We start from the raw sequence: 15,693 nt of genomic DNA, 5'->3' as shown, positions 1-15,693 counted from the left end.
ACACACATCATCTGCACATTACACTCTTATCTGGTGAATCTGAGATACACATCACACACACATCATCTGCACATTACACTCTTACCTGGTGAATCTGAGATACACATCACACACAGATCATCTGCACATTACACTCTTATCTGGTGAATCTGAGATGCACATCACACACAGATCATCTGCACATTACACTCTTATCTGGTGAATATGAGATGCACATCACACACAGATCCTGTCGCACATTACACTCTTACCTGGTGAATCTGAGATACACATCACACACAGATCATCTGCACATTACACTCTTATCTGGTGAATCTGAGATGCACATCACACACAGATCATCTGCACATTACACTCTTACCTGGTGAATCTGAGATACACATCACACACAGATCATCTGCACATTACACTCTTACCTGGTGAATCTGAGATACACATCACACACAGATCATCTGAACATTACACTCTTACCTGGTGAATCTGAGATGCACATCACACACAGATCATCTGCACATTACACTCTTATCTGGTGAATCTGAGATACACATCACACACAGATCATCTGCACATTACACTCTTATCTGGTGAATCTGAGATGCACATCACACACAGATCATCTGCACATTACACTCTTACCTGGTGAATCTGAGATACACATCACACACAGATCATCTGCACATTGCACTCTTACCTGGTGAATCTGAGATGCACATCACACACAGATCCTGTTGCACATTACACTCTTATCTGGTGAATCTGAGATGCACATCACACACAGATCCTGTCGCACATTACACTCTTACCTGGTGAATCTGAGATCCACATCACACACAGATCCTGTTGCCCGTGACGAGTTCAGCTGTGTGAGTGAAACTGAGTCTCTTCCTCCCCAGAATCAGCCGCTGAAGTCCCTGCGGAAGCTCCTGCACTTGTCGTCCCCGGCGACGGGTCAAGTGGCCGCCCCAGAGCCTCGCTTCCAGCCGCTGCCCAACCCCCCCCCCAAAGGGAGCTTCCCGGAGGCCCGGGTCCACTCAGGGAGCAGCAGTGGGGGCAGCGCTCCACAGTCCAAGAGCCGCAAGCCCACGTACCCCCTCCCGGGGCAGCTGGAGTCCAACAAGCCCACGTACCCACTCCCGGGGCAGCTGGAGTCCAACAAGCCCACGTACCCCCTCCCGGGGCAGCTGGAGTCCAACAAGCCCACGTACCCCCTCCCGGGGCAGGTGGAGTCCAACTGGCACCTGTCTGCCCTGTCCAGGGCCGAGGGGGCAGTGTACCCCCCCGACCAAATGGCCGGCAAACTGGGTCAGAACGGGCCCACCTTCACCCGCCCCGCCAGGGCTCGCATGCCCAACCTCAACGACCTGAAGGAGACGGCCCTGTAGAACACTCACACACACACACACACACACTCACACGCATGCCCAACCTCAACGACCTGAAGGAGACGGCCCTGTGATGGCCATGTGTCGAACACTCACACACACACACACACACACACACACACGCATACACGCATGGCCCTGTAGAGGCTGGGGGACCTGTGATGGCCATGTGTTGAACACTCACACACACACACACTCACACACACATACATACACGCATGCCCAACCTCAACGACCTGAAGGAGACGGCCCTGTAAAGCCAGGGGGACCTGTGATGGCCATGTGTCCAATACTCACACACACACACTCACACACACACACACGCATACACGCATGGCCCTGTAGAGCCTGGGGGACCTGTGATGGCCATGTGTCGAACACTCACACACACACACACGCGTGCACATGGCCCGGTAGAGCCTGGAGGACCTGTGATGGCCATGTGTCGAACACTCACACACACACACACGCGTGCACACCTACATGTACGCACACACCCACGCACTTACCATGGTGCACACACCCACGCACTTACCACACACACACACCCTTACTATGGTGCACACAAACACACACACACACACACACACACACACACACATTCAGTGCTTTTTTTTGGCCAGGGGTTGGTGATCATCATGTCCTTCTTTTGGAGATATCAGTATTTGATAGATTAATATTTGTATTTATTATTATTACTATTATTATTATTATTATTGTTATTATTATTACTATTATTACTATTACTATTATTATTATTATTATTATTATTATTTTATGGTTTAATCGTAAGTTATGTTTGTTTTCAGGTCAATATCCTTCTGATAAATAATATGTATATGGAAATGTGTGAATGAATATTCAAAGAGTAACTGCAAGAGCTTTAGTTTGTACAGAGACTAAATGCATTGAGATGAAGATAATGTAATAATGATATATTTCATGATGAGTATTTAATTGTTGTGTCTGAAATATTATTGTACAGAATGTACTTTGTTGTTATGTGAACATCATGTCTTTTGTTTTTCTGTCACAGCAATCACAAATTGCTCTTTTCTTGCATTCATTCTTCCAGAGATTTCAATTGGACTCATATCATTTGCCTTCATAATGATCATAAATCTCAACAAATAAGGCATAATAATGGTAATAGTCATCAATACTCTATTCAACAAATCAGGCGTAATAATGATCAGGGCAGATTGAGACAAGAGGCCATTTACCGCAAATTGAAGAACCATTAGAGCCCTTTTACCAAAAGAGCCCTTCTCAGAACGACCTCCCGTCCAATTAGAACTGCTCTCCCTCCACTATGGTGAAGTAGATGACCAATCAGAACGCTCTCCCTCCCCTATGGTGTGGTAGATGACCAATCAGAATGCTCTCCCTCCACATGGTGAAGTAGATATCCAATCAGAACGCTCTCCCTCCACTATGGTGAAGTAGATGTCCAATCAGAACGCTCTCCCTCCACTATGGTGAAGTAGATGTCCAATCAGAATGCTCTCCCTGTGGAGTAGATGACCAACCTGAGAAGAACCATTTCCTCCACTATATTGAGGAGCAAGCCTTAGGGAGAGAAATATCTCAGTTGTGTCTGCTGTGCTGGAGGGAGTTGATCAGAAGAGCTCCAGCAGGCCTTCAGGGATCGCCAGATTCCCCATCAAATCAAGTTGTGCTCCAGCAGGCCTTCAGGGATCGCCAGATTCCCCATCAAATCATGTGGTGCTTCGCGGTCTGTCAGGGCGTCTGGAGATTGTTGTGTCCCTGGAGGCTCCGCCCACTTACCCCAATGCCCTCACATCACCAGCTGGTGAGCACAGTGCCCTTGGTCACAGCGCCGCCCACAGGCCAGGGGGAGAACTGCGCCCGGCTAGTCCTTCTCAAGTGAAGCGAGGCTTTCCTCTATGTGTTGCTTCATTTGATTTGGTTCAACATGTGGTACTACAGTGGGATATTGCCCTCCCTAATGTGTGATTCATTTTGCTATTCACAAGAGAAAAGCGAATATGAGTATGAAAGTAATACAATATGAAAAGATTTTGAAGGACTACATGGGTTGAACATATAAATACATAATGGTGTATCAATTGGGAAACATCATATAAATACAAAATACTGAATGCATCAAACATCTCTGTAACTTTTGTAACTGTTGATTCCTGAAGTAATACACAATTCCAAATAGTTTATTTCAGCATATTTGCCATTGTAATGGTATCTCATGGTGGTGTTACTTTTTAATCTATTGTTCTGATTTGGTTGTATGTTCCTCATCAGCAATGCACTTTAAAAGACGATGAGTTTTGTGCAATGTTTTTGTCCTCTGTTAGAGCAGCATATTCTGATTTCAGTTTGGTTTGCCACTCGGGGAAGCAGAGTGACTACACAGTCCGTTACTTGTGTCATTAATGGCATTACTACCCGTAATTTCCCGACTATTAGCCGCGGCTTATACTTTGATTTTGCAAAATTTCTTCCGCTATGAGGTTAATACAGGGGGGCAGTTAATATGGCGTTAATATGGTTTTGTTTCTTTTAACTGGCATAAAACACTGTCCTGTGGCTTATACACGATGCGGCTTATATGCGGGAAATTACTGTAAAGAGAGGAAGGAGAATCGGGTGCTCGTAATGCTCAGCTGGCAGGTCTGGTCATCTCCATCTTTCTGTAGAAGATCAGTCATTCACACCAACCACAACACAACAATACAAATCAGGCTGTTAAGTGAGGAATCGTATAAAGGTTCATGATCAGTAGTCCTTGATTCCTCTCAACAATAACACCACAGTATGTTTACACTGACCTCATGACATGTAGGATTTACTCTGACTCTGGTCCATCCATATGTTTACACTGACCTCATGACATACAGGATTTACTGACATCATGACATATAGGATTTACTGACATCATGACATATAGGATTTACTGACATCATGACATATAGGATTTACTCTGACTTCGGTCCATCCATGACTCATCCGTTGGATTCACTTTTGTTTTGTTTTATTTACATTCTTGCATTTGCTGCTGGCACTTTACATGTTTGTTGAGACAACCTCTCAAATTTCAAAAGTTTGCTAAATTTCTCTCAATATCATTTTTGTCCAGTGAATGTATACCTCTGAAATGTAGGTATTGTTTTTCTCAGCGCTATGTATGGGTATAGTGTGGATGGCAGACTGTATGCTAGATACAGTGACAGGATCATTGATTGCCTTAAGTCTCCGTAAAGATGAACATTTTAGAGAGATAGCTTACTTTTGGTCTTCTTAAGTCTCCATAAAGATGAACATTTTAGAGATAACTTCTGGTCTCTGTAGAGATGAACATTTTAGAGAGTCTTCAGTTTGCTCAATCTACTGCCACAGTTTCACCCAGAACTTAAAACATGATAGCACCTCATATAGTCTCTTAAGAGCAAAATACAGCAGTATTGTTTGAGCTCTTGAAAGAGCTGCTTAGACTCGTGCCATGTGTGCTCCTCCTGACCTTGTGTCACGGGGGGTCGCGACTCAATTCCTTCATTCAGCCCAGAGTATCACCCAGGAGCTGTAAAGCACGACCCATTTAAAGCTATTTCCTGCTCCCCATATTCTTCACGTCTACACACACACACACACCCAAGGGCCTCAAATGTGTGTCACACGCGGCCTCCTGTAGAAGAGTGTTGTGTAACACTGTGTGTCAGGATGGACTGAACCTTCATTGAGAATTCCCTCATTAATGGCATGCGTCCTAATGGACAACAGCACACAGGCTGTGCCAGGACCACATGCATGAGGCAATGGGTCCAAATCATGTGACGGTAACTTAGGGGAAATTGGGGATTATTTTATCTGTATCGTACTGCAGGTGGTAGTTCCACCAAGTAGGCAAAAATAATTTTCAGAAGAATGTTATTGGTATGAATGTCATAGTCATGCAAATAGAGATTGTTCTGATCGTCTGACCTCCATAAGCAATGTCTCAGGTGACTCCTCTGGGAAAGGTCCACTGGATTCACTCAACTGCAACCTGTTCCAGACCGTGTGCCATTTCTGTTTCAGTTGTACAGGATTACTCATAGTTTATCATCCTGAATTATACCATCATAAGGGGACTGGGAACAGCAGGTCCAGAGTCAGTCCATAACGGTCAGCAGTATCAGCAGGGCGTCATCTTCGGCCATCGCCTGCCCATCTTCTGTCTATATGTTATCCAAGAGAAACTGCTTTGATACGATGTTATTTGAAAATATTTTCTATGTTGTTGTTATGGTTTCACTGGTTTGATGCCTTCATGGGTACCCTCTTGGCATGACATACACAAACAGCATTTATATTGTCTGTATTTAATGATGATTAAAATATTAATTTAAAAATGTGTTGTGTTCTTTGCCTTGCTATGCTGTAGTATCATTTCACACTGTACTTGGTATAATATGACATCACATGCACAGCACTAGACATCTCCTTTATTTAGGTCACGGTTCTCTCAGGTGAACATCTGAACACTCAGTCCAACAGCACTACACATCGTTTACAAAACAGTTAGAAGAAAAAGGAAGTCCACTCCCCCTGCAGGGTACAACACAACAGTCCACACTACAGCACAGGAACACACCACAGCAGAATTCACAACATCACAGCATACAACATCCAAGTACTAGCAGAAACAAAAAGCCCTTCTGTCCTCGGTGGGCGCATTCTGCTTCCTGTTTACATTTGTGTTTAGAATGCATCTTGGGCCAGGATTACAAGTGGTCAGTTCTAAATACAAGTGTAAATTGTCACCAAGACACATTGCGATCACACAAACCACTTCTTGAGGTTATCTGAGACGCTTTTGACCACATATCTATTGTAGTGTAAACGCTAATGTGGTCTGAAGCATCCCGGACAACCAGAGGTCTAATTAATGTGACGTTAGCAACAGTGGACTCTAAACAGAAGGTCAGCAACCTCTGGCTGTACAGAAGTAAGTACGACCCTTACTGGCCCATGTGACCCCAGTACGACCCTTACTGGCCCATGTGACCCCAGTACGACCCCCACGTGACCCCAGTAGGACCATTAACCCTTACTGGCCCACATGACCCCAGTATGACCCTTAACCCTTACTGGCCCATGTGACCCCGCTACGGCCGCTCCTCTGGCAGAGGAATGCTTGGTAATGTATCCAGGACTTTCCCGTTTTCCACAGTACACTTGTCAGGTGGTGAACATGTTTCAGATTATTATATAAGGACATAGAAAGGTTGATATTTAACAGGATATACATGCTGTATAGTGAGCAGGGGAAGGGGGGGGGGTAGGCATGTCAGGATACAAGAGAGGGGAGGTGGCTTGTGTGTGAGTGTGTGTGTGTGGTGGGGTTGGGAGGGATGTGTGAGGGGGGGGGGTGATGGGGGGGTGAGAGGGGGGTGATGGGGGGGTGAGGGTGGGGTGAGGGTGGGGGTGAGGGGGGGGATGATGGGCATCAAGTGCACTTGCTCATGCACATCAGGAGCTCCATGCGGATGGCGATGCGTGTGTGCCAGCCCAGGGGCAGCAGGCGGACGTAGCGCGCCACGATGGGCGGCCGCAGCAGGTTCTGCACCGTCGAGGACCGGTCCGAGTTCCCGTAGAACACCTGGCCAAGGAGAACCAGAACATGTCTTAGGCTGTGCTGATGTTCTATTCATCAGTGGACGGAACACATGTGAACTGATTTGCTTTATTTTCACTCAGGTACTGTAGATTTCAGCTGATGGTTGTTGTCTCACCCTGTTGTTGCCGGTCTGGTCCTTGTAGTAGACCCAGTTGAGGCTCTCGTTGGTGCGGTACTGGACGCTGTACTTGGTGATCCACTCGTCCGCATCACAGCGGCCCTGAGTCAGGATGCCAGACACCACCGTCACGTCCTTGAAATCGATCTGCAGCCACTGGTTGGTGTCCTGGTACTTGGAGAGCCATGCGCACCTAAAAGAGGAGGGGGGGGGGGGGGGGGTTGGTAGTAATGGTGGTTATTGTGAGGGGACTCTAGTGAGTGTGGAGCTCAGTGTGGATTATCTGTTCTAAACCCTCTGTAATGTACTCCTGTTCTAAACCCTCTGTGATGTACTCCTGTTCTAAACCCTCTGTGATGTACTCCTGTTCTAAACCCTCTGTGATGTACTCCTGTTCTAAACCCTCTGTGATGTACTCCTGTTCTAAACCCTCTGTAATGTACTCCTGTTCTAAACCCTCTGTGATGTACTCCTGTTCTAAACCCTCTGTAATGTACTCCTGTTCTAAACCCTCTGTGATGTACTCCTGTTCTAAACCCTCTGTGATGTACTCCTGTTCTAAACCCTCTGTGATGTACTCCTGTTCTAAACCCTCTGTGATGTACTCCTGTTCTAAACCCTCTGTAATGTACTCCTGTTCTAAACCCTCTGTAATGTACTCCTGTCCGTCTAGACCTCTGAAAACTTCAGAGTCTTAGTCATTGCTACATAGTACTTGCGCTAGAATGGTAATAGCACTAGAAAGATGAAACGGTGAAGGCAATATCTGCTCTCTCTCTATTTTTTATTCATTTTTATATTGTGAAGGCGATATCTGCTCTCTCTCTATTTTGTATTTAAAGCGTGTCGTGTAGAGGTGGCTCTTACCCAAAGCCCTGCCTAACAACGCCCCTTGGCTGTTCGATTATACAGTATAATGCACGGCCTCTCGGGGCTTATTGCTTAATTAAAGCGTGTCGTGTAGGGTGGCTCTTACCCAAAGCCCTGGCTGTTGAGTCTGGCCTTGCTGGCGGTCCAGGAGGAGAACCAGCCGGTGTACTGGTCCTCGTTAGGGCAGCTGATCTGGTCTGGAGACACGGACCCGGCCTCAAAGCCCATAGGCTTATGATAGGGACACTCTGTGGACAGAACAGAACCGTGCACACGGAGAACATCAGAACCGTGCACATGAGGAGAACATCAGAACCGTGCACATGAGGAGAACATCAGAACCGTGCACATAAGAACATCAGAACCGTGTACACGAGGAGAACATCAGAATCGTGTATACCAGAACATCAGAACCGTGCACATGAGGAGAACATCTCAGTTTTGTCCTCAGATATAAAATATGGATCTCAGACAGCAAGCAACCGGAACACAGCATCACTACACAACAGGCGTCCACATTTCTGCAAGAGGCCTTTTAGTATAACAGACGTCCACATATCTGCAAGAGGCCCTTTAGTATAACAGACGTACACATATAAAGAGGCTCTTTAGTATAACAGGCGTACACATATCTAATAATAATGAATAACAACTTTGACTTATATAGCACCTTTCATAGTACCCAAGGTCGCTTAACAAATGGGGGGGGGGGGGGGGTTAGGGTAGGTGAGCAGGAGGATCTTGTAGGCGATGCGTGACTTGATTGGCAACCAATGAAGCTGTTGGAGAATGTCCAAGCCGGACAAAAGTCCAAGCGGGAGGTGATGTAGGCATGGATGAGTGTCTCAGTTACTGAATGTGTGAGTGAGGGCAGGAGTCGTGAGATGCTTCTGAGGTGGTAGAAGGCAGACTTGGTGATGTTGTTAATGTCAGGTTGTGCACCTCAGTAGATGGGGAAATGGAGCAGCCATCCACGACCAGGGCCAGGTCTCCAATTTTCCTGAGCAGTGGTGCAGGGGCCACCACCATGAGCTCTGTCTTGTTACTGTTGAGTTTGAGTAGGTTTGTGGTCATCCATGATTTGAGTTCCTGCAGGCATTTGACGAGTTGTGTGGGTGGGAGATGGGAGGAGGGGTTGGTGCTTTTATAAAGCTGAGTGTCATCGGCGTAGCAGTGGAAGATGAGTCCATGTTTACGGATAATATGACCCAGGGGTAACATGTAAATGGTGAACAACAGAGGACCAAGCACAGAGCCCTGGGGCACGCCATGGTTGACGGGCACTGGAACAAGGTTGGAGTCATTTAGTTTGATGAATTGTTTCCGGCCTGTGAGGTAGGACCGTGAGGTGGGAAACTGTATCAAAAACTGCAGAAAGGTCAAGGAGGATTAGAATGGTGAGGAGGCCATTGTCGGCAGCAAGCAGGAGGTCATTTGTGATTTTAATGAGGGCGGTCTCAGTGCTATGATGGGTTCCGAAACCAGCTTGAAGAGGTTCAAAGAGCTCATGGTGGGACATGTGATGTTGAAGCTGGGCAGCCACTGCTCTTTCCAGGATTTTGCTAATGAAGGGGAGGTTGGACGATAGTTGTTGGGGTCATCGGGGTCGTCGGGGTCTGAGCCTGGTTTTTTGGGAGTGGGGATGACTGCTGCCATTTTGAAGCTGGATGGTACCACACCGGAGGCAAGAGATGCATTTATGATGTTTTCCTGGATGACGGAGAATGGGGAGACAGGCCTTGACCAGGGTGGTGGGCACTGGGTCAAGACTGGAGGTTGATGTCTTAGCTGAGGTGACCAGTTGTTCTACTTGATCGGCGTCTAGTGGAGAGAAGGTGGATAGGCAGCACTGAGGTGGGAGGGCAGCTGAGTGGTGAGAATCCTGTTGGGCCAGAGTGGGGCAGGGGGAGAGCCCAGGAGACTGGAGCTGCTGGTGGATGGTGTCCAGCTTCTGCTGGAAAAAATCCAGGAACCTGGGGCAGAGGTTAGCTGCGTCTGAGGGTTTGGCAGCATCAGGAGGGGGAAGAAGACGGTTGATGGTGGAGAAGAGCAATTTGGGGTGTTTTTGTTGGTTACTGATTAGAGTGGAGTAACACTTTGTTTTTGCCTGAGAAAGGGCTTCTTTGTAGCTCATGACGTGTTCTTTAAATGCCTCACGATGGACAGTGAGGCTAGATCTTCTATATCGTCTCTCTACGACCTGTGGTCTTCATCCTGCAGAGCTCAGGGGTGAACTAGGGGGCAGGACGAGAGAAAGACACCTAGCGCGTGGTGAGAGGAGCTACAACGTCCTGGCTGAGAGTTGTAGTATTCTACCATGTCATCACCTGTTTGGTAGGGGTGGTGGGTAGCGAGATTGGTCGCTAGGGAGTCGGACAGCATGGAGGTACACACCCGTTTGATGCTCCTGAAGGTGATATCAGCAAGAGGCCCTTCAGTAGATAGATAGATATTGATACTTTATTGATCCCCAAGGGGATTTAGTAAACGCATTTACTGAACAAGCAGCTTCCATCTTGAGCCCTTTAGTAAACGCATACTGAACAAGCAGCTTCCATCTTGAGCCAGTGCTGCCATGCAAAGACTGGAAAGCACATGTTTTATTCAGCAACTATAAGCTGCACACATGAAAGCTTCACATAAGCTGTTGGGATGTGTTTGTGTTTGTGTGTCCAATCCAGAGACTGCCCTTTTCACAAAGAGCCCACACACATGCTTAATGGCACCGCAGCCCTGTTCATCAGCACAGTAGGAGAAGATTTGCGCAGTTCAAGATGACATGCAGGCAGGAAAGCGAGCAGCACTAAAAGCTTTCCCACCACTAACCCTCCAGTCTCACCACTACTCCATTTCCAATCCTAAAAGCTCTAATTCTCCATGTCGCACACACACACACACACTCACACACACACACACCAGTCTCACCACTACTCCATTTCCAATCCCAAATCTCTAATTCTCCATATTGGGAGATAAACATCCATTAAGACTCGAGAATGGCAGATGGGCAGATTGCGACCCTAAGCTTTAAACCACTATGACTTTTTTACTCAGGCTCTCTGTCCACTTAGGATTCCCACTGTACAATGGAACACACACTCTGTCACGCTACCCAGTTATGTCATATTTTTACATCATTTAGGGGAACTAGGCATCTCAACGCTCACCTCATGAGTATAGCCACAGAGTGACACTTCAGTAGCTACGGCCTAAACGACCTCACGAGTGTAGTCACAGAGCGTAGCGCGTCAGTAGCTACGGCCTAAACAACCTCACGAGTGTAGCCACAGAGCATATCGCGTCAGTAGCTACGGCCTAAACGACCTCACGAGTGAAGCCACAGAGCGTAGCGCGTCAGTAGCTACGGCCTAAACGACCTCACGAGTGAAGCCACAGAGCATAGCGCGTCAGTAGCTACGGCCTAAACGACCTCACGAGTGAAGCCACAGAGCATATCGCGTCAGTAGCTAGTCAAAAGTATAAAATCCAACGTATTTGTATAGCACAGTATCCTACACAATGGCCGTTCATGAGAGGAAGGAGAGCGGCTCCTATCTGAGACAACTTATCGTTTAAGTCCCTCACAGGCTAGAGTCAGCGTCCAGACACAGAGAGCAGGACGAGGCACACAACAAGGGAGACGACGTGCGGTGCACACACACACACACACACACACACACACACACACACACACACACACACACACACACACACACACACACGTCCATCAGCCTGTGTATTGTGTGAAGGACAGCCCTATTCTGAGCAGTATAATCTGTGTGTGCGGCACATCACTGTTGCAGTAATGGGATTATAGTGTGTGTGCATTCTGTCTCTCTCCACCAGTCTCCCCTCTCTAGCCCTCCTTCTCATCCCCCTGTTTCCTCTCCATTCCTCCCTCTCTCATCCTCCCTTTCTCTCTCTCCATCATTCTCCCTCTCTAGCCCTCTTTCTCTTTACCTCTGTTCCTCCCTCTCATCCTCCCTTTCTCTCTCTTCACCACTCTCCTCTTCTCTCTCTCTCTCTCTCTTCCTCCGTTCCTCTCTCAGGGTCCGTGTTCCTCTGCTCTGTCTCAGAGGCCTGTGGGGCCGTGAGGAGGAGGTCAGTGTTACTAGAGCATGCGCTCCCTCGGGCCCCGAGCGTCTCTCCTCAGTGCCTTCTCCTCAGGTGCGCATCATCCTCGGGCCTGCGTGTCGGCGGGGTGTTGCGTTCTCCCGCGCTCTCCTCAGGCGAGCGTCTCTCTCGTGATTAATGGCGTTCTGCTCCACTGCAGCAGGGCCGCTCATGGGCCATTTCCTCGGCACCGTCCCGACCTCTCAAGGTCGCCAAAACGCAAAGCGCCCCTCGCTCACAACTGATTCAGCAGAATGGTCACCGAGAGACAATTCATCTCAATTATCAGACACTCAGTCGCTTTAAACAGTTTGCATTATTTCCTAAACACTCTGATTTCATGATTTGTGTTTTTCACCCAAGGTCCACTGGTGGGATCTTATCTAGTTTAATATTTCTGCAGCTCACATACACACACACACACACCACAGCTCACCCTTTATCTAAGCCCATTCATGAGCTGTCCACAGTCACACAAGTCCCTTGACAGCTCTGTCATTACAAATTCATGGGTAAAGTCTATTGATCATATTGCTAATATGACTTAAAGCTGACTATGGCATATATTACATGCATACAGTATACATTTGCTCATGCATATGAAGACTATGGCATACTGTATATATTACATACATGCATACAGTATACATTTGCACATGCATATGAAGACTATGGCACATAGTATACGTATATGAATCAAATCATTTTTCTTCAAAACCCACTCTGTTCCTGGTCTGAAATACTCATGTGTTGGCAAAAACCTATAGGAGTTTGATTAAAAAATGCTCATTACAGATGTAGAGGGTTTGCATATATATTTGACATGATGTCATCAACACTAGCACATGTGGAACTCAGATGCCACATCAGCGCCGCTCTCTCTCTCACCTGGCATGCAGTCACCTGGGAAGCTGGAGCCGAACGCAACGCTGCCACTCGTCTCCGTGGGCGACTCCCCCTCACAGTCGCACTTGCAGGCTTTCGCCGTCCACGGCTTCGTCACCTCCTGCTCCTGACGAGACACAACAAGAGACACACTTGCAGATTTCACATCAACTCTTAGTGGCGGTACACTGATGTTGCATTCAGGACATGAGCTTCAGAGTGTTTTATGTGTTCTTACCTCCTGAGTGTGGACTTGAATCAGACCTACAGAAGACACAACGCAATAACAATACAAGAGCTCATCAAGTTTGGTATATTTCAAAACACGCAAATATTGTCAAATATGACACATCATCTTCATACAGTAGCAAGTTCACCTTTCCCTGTTTTAACAAAACAGGGAAAGGTGACCAAACATACAGTAGCATGTAAAGAGCAAGTCATGGGCTTCACACCTTCACTACACAGAATGAAATGCCCTCAAATCAATAATAACACACAAGTCATGGGCTTCACACCTTCACTACACAGAATGAAATGCCCTCAAATCAATAATAACACACAAGTCATGGGCTTCACACCTTCACTAAACAGAATGAAATGCCCTCAAATCAATAATAACACACAAGTCATGGGCTTCACTCCTTCACTAAACAGAATGAAATGCCCTCAAATCAATAATAGCACACTGAGTGTTCTACTGGTGAGGTCCATTTCTAATGTACTGTATCTCCTGAGCAGTGTGAGGACGCTCACATACCTTCAGTGAGCAGCAGAAGCACCAAGAGAACGCCACAGCTCCTGCGTTGCTCCATCTTGCGTTGTGAGTGAGTGGACGAGAGAGACCACGCTGATGCCCACGGCACAGAGGCTAGATTACAGTAATCCACAGGACAGTAATGCCTCATCTAAGGCTGGGCTCTAATACCCTTTATCTCTTCACAAAGCTCCTCCCTCAACTGCCCAGGGCCCGTTTGTCCAATTGTACAATAATATCACACACTGACCCCTGAGCCTGCCATATGACAACAACAAGGGGGCATTTTCAGCCTTCGAAAGACCCAAAGTCATTGTACTGCAAAGATATGGTCCTCTGGTGTTGCTTGGTTAGGTGTAAGTATATATAAGTATATACTGAAACAACCATATGAGAAAACAAGGGGGTATTTTCAGTCTAAAGACTGAAAGTCATCGTACTGCAAATATACAGTATGGTCCTCTGTGTTGCTTGGTTAGGTATTTCCAGACTCTACAATGACCCGTTGAAACGCCATGAATGTTACAACAATATCACAATAGTGTATCCTCAATTCCGAAATGAAAAAGAAAAACATTTGCACACATATGGCAACACCTGACCCTACAACACAATTTCCACACTCTAATTGCAGACTTCCCCAAATGCACAAAACATGAAACAAGCAACAAGCAGACGGTATTTGCATTTGTATGCATTTAGTCCTACCACGAGGATGTAAATTATTGTTTTATCCCAAAACACTGTTCTCCAATTAGTCGCAATTAGCACTCCTCACAGCTATGCCTAATTGGGTAATGAATTGCAGGTGTGCATCAATAAATGTTTATAAGGAGCGTGAGTGTTGTTGGCCTTTTCAATCAGAATCTGGAGCCCTGCTGTTTAGGATGAAAGTGTCCGGGATGCCTGGAAGGTCTTGCCGCAATGGGAGGAGATCAGGCCTACGGAGACGGTCCGCGTCCGTTTATAGGAATCAGGACGAGGTGTGCTTAATTACCGGTTTTGTAGTAGCCTATCCTCCTCAGCAGAATTCTGACCTCTATGTTCACTAAAACGTATTTGTTTTCCAGCTCAATATTGCACGAGAGCTGAATTTTCCACGACGTCAACCGGCGTACATGCTGCACAGAGTGGGCAACGAGGCCGCGCGCCTCGCCGTGTCCAACAGGCGAAGGGTCATCACCCATCACGAGGTGCTGGCTGCCATGTACGCCATCTTTAACGCTGCTGCGCGAGCCCGGCACCAGTTTGTTGGCGTTTCTGATGGTGGTTAACTTGGACTCAGGAGGATTTTAATATTTGGACATATTTTACGTGGAATAATGAATAAAAACGTTTTAATAATTTTAAGCCTGGAGTTTTCTTCTGAAACGGATGACCTTCATAAGAACATCCTATATTGGTGGATGGTTCGAATTTTCATTTCCCGGTGTCTTAAAGCAACAAGCCCTTCACCGCTGACATGCACGCTATTTGTTCGCAAATAACAATGTCCACAGACAAAGTAGCCTTGATGTTGCATGATTTTATTTTCTTATGTCTCATTCCGTCGAATACAGATCCGCTACCCTATCTCGTGAACTTTTTAGTGTGGTTATAGCTGATAGAGGGCCGCGAAGCGAATGCAGAAATGCCGTTCTCCCTGTTAAGAGTTAATGAATCACTGAACTGATTCTGGAAACCTTGTTTTGAGGTAGGCCTACACACAACTCTGTGTTGCTTTAACACGTCAAGCTAATTAAAATGGGTTAGTGATGTGAATTCTAGAGTTTACCACTACAGTGTGTGCACTTGCTTGTCACTTGGTCACGATTCATTGCATCCATCCCGCGGCGGTTTGAATAGTCCCTGATCTCCACCTGTGACGCTCTCTGGTATCCATGGGCGTTGCGTTGGGAAGGAGGATGTGCGCGCATCAGCATCGATGACTGCT

At 46.8% G+C, this 15,693-nt stretch overlaps 2 protein-coding genes across 2 annotated transcripts in view; one reads left to right on the top strand and one right to left on the bottom strand.

The window, feature by feature from the left end:
- The window catches only part of cdkl5 (cyclin dependent kinase like 5), a 45,471-nt gene extending 43,521 nt beyond the window's left edge, over window positions 1–1,950 (top strand). The window contains exons 19-20 of the mRNA XM_062528527.1: window positions 894–1,086; window positions 1,201–1,950. Of these exons, the coding sequence (XP_062384511.1) occupies window positions 894–1,086; window positions 1,201–1,382 (375 nt within the window). The 3' untranslated portion in view covers window positions 1,383–1,950. The remainder of the gene's footprint in view (window positions 1–893; window positions 1,087–1,200) is intronic.
- Window positions 1,951–6,846: 4,896 nt separating this feature from the next.
- On the bottom strand, window positions 6,847–13,944 carry rs1a (retinoschisin 1a). The gene is made up of 6 exons (XM_062528375.1): window positions 13,764–13,944; window positions 13,242–13,267; window positions 13,007–13,130; window positions 8,112–8,253; window positions 7,133–7,328; window positions 6,847–6,999 (listed from the first exon to the last, which is right to left on the bottom strand). The coding sequence occupies exons 1-6, from the start codon at window positions 13,909–13,911 to the stop codon at window positions 6,847–6,849; spliced, it is 789 nt and encodes a 262-aa protein (XP_062384359.1). The 5' UTR covers window positions 13,912–13,944.
- Between the last annotated feature and the right edge of the window lie 1,749 nt (window positions 13,945–15,693).

Source organism: Sardina pilchardus, chromosome 23 (genome assembly GCF_963854185.1).
Source record: "Sardina pilchardus chromosome 23, fSarPil1.1, whole genome shotgun sequence".
In the NCBI taxonomy this organism is placed as follows: domain Eukaryota; kingdom Metazoa; phylum Chordata; class Actinopteri; order Clupeiformes; family Clupeidae; genus Sardina; species Sardina pilchardus.
The sequence above is the reverse complement of the archived record's forward strand: the minus strand, read 5'-3'. Positions and strand labels throughout refer to the sequence as shown.

What these genes read in the sequence shown, in the direction of transcription:
- rs1a (XM_062528375.1), bottom strand. Translation starts at nt 13,911, where the DNA reads ATGAGGCATTACTGTCCTGTGGATTACTGTAATCTAGCCTCTGTGCCG. An exon ending in TTCAAGTCCACACTCAGGAG is followed by an intron (nt 13,131 to 13,241) that starts GTAAGAACACAT and finishes GTGTCTCGTCAG; the next exon opens with GAGCAGGAGGTGACGAAGCC. An exon ending in ACCAGACCGGCAACAACAGG is followed by an intron (nt 7,000 to 7,132) that starts GTGAGACAACAA and finishes CTCCTTGGCCAG; the next exon opens with GTGTTCTACGGGAACTCGGA.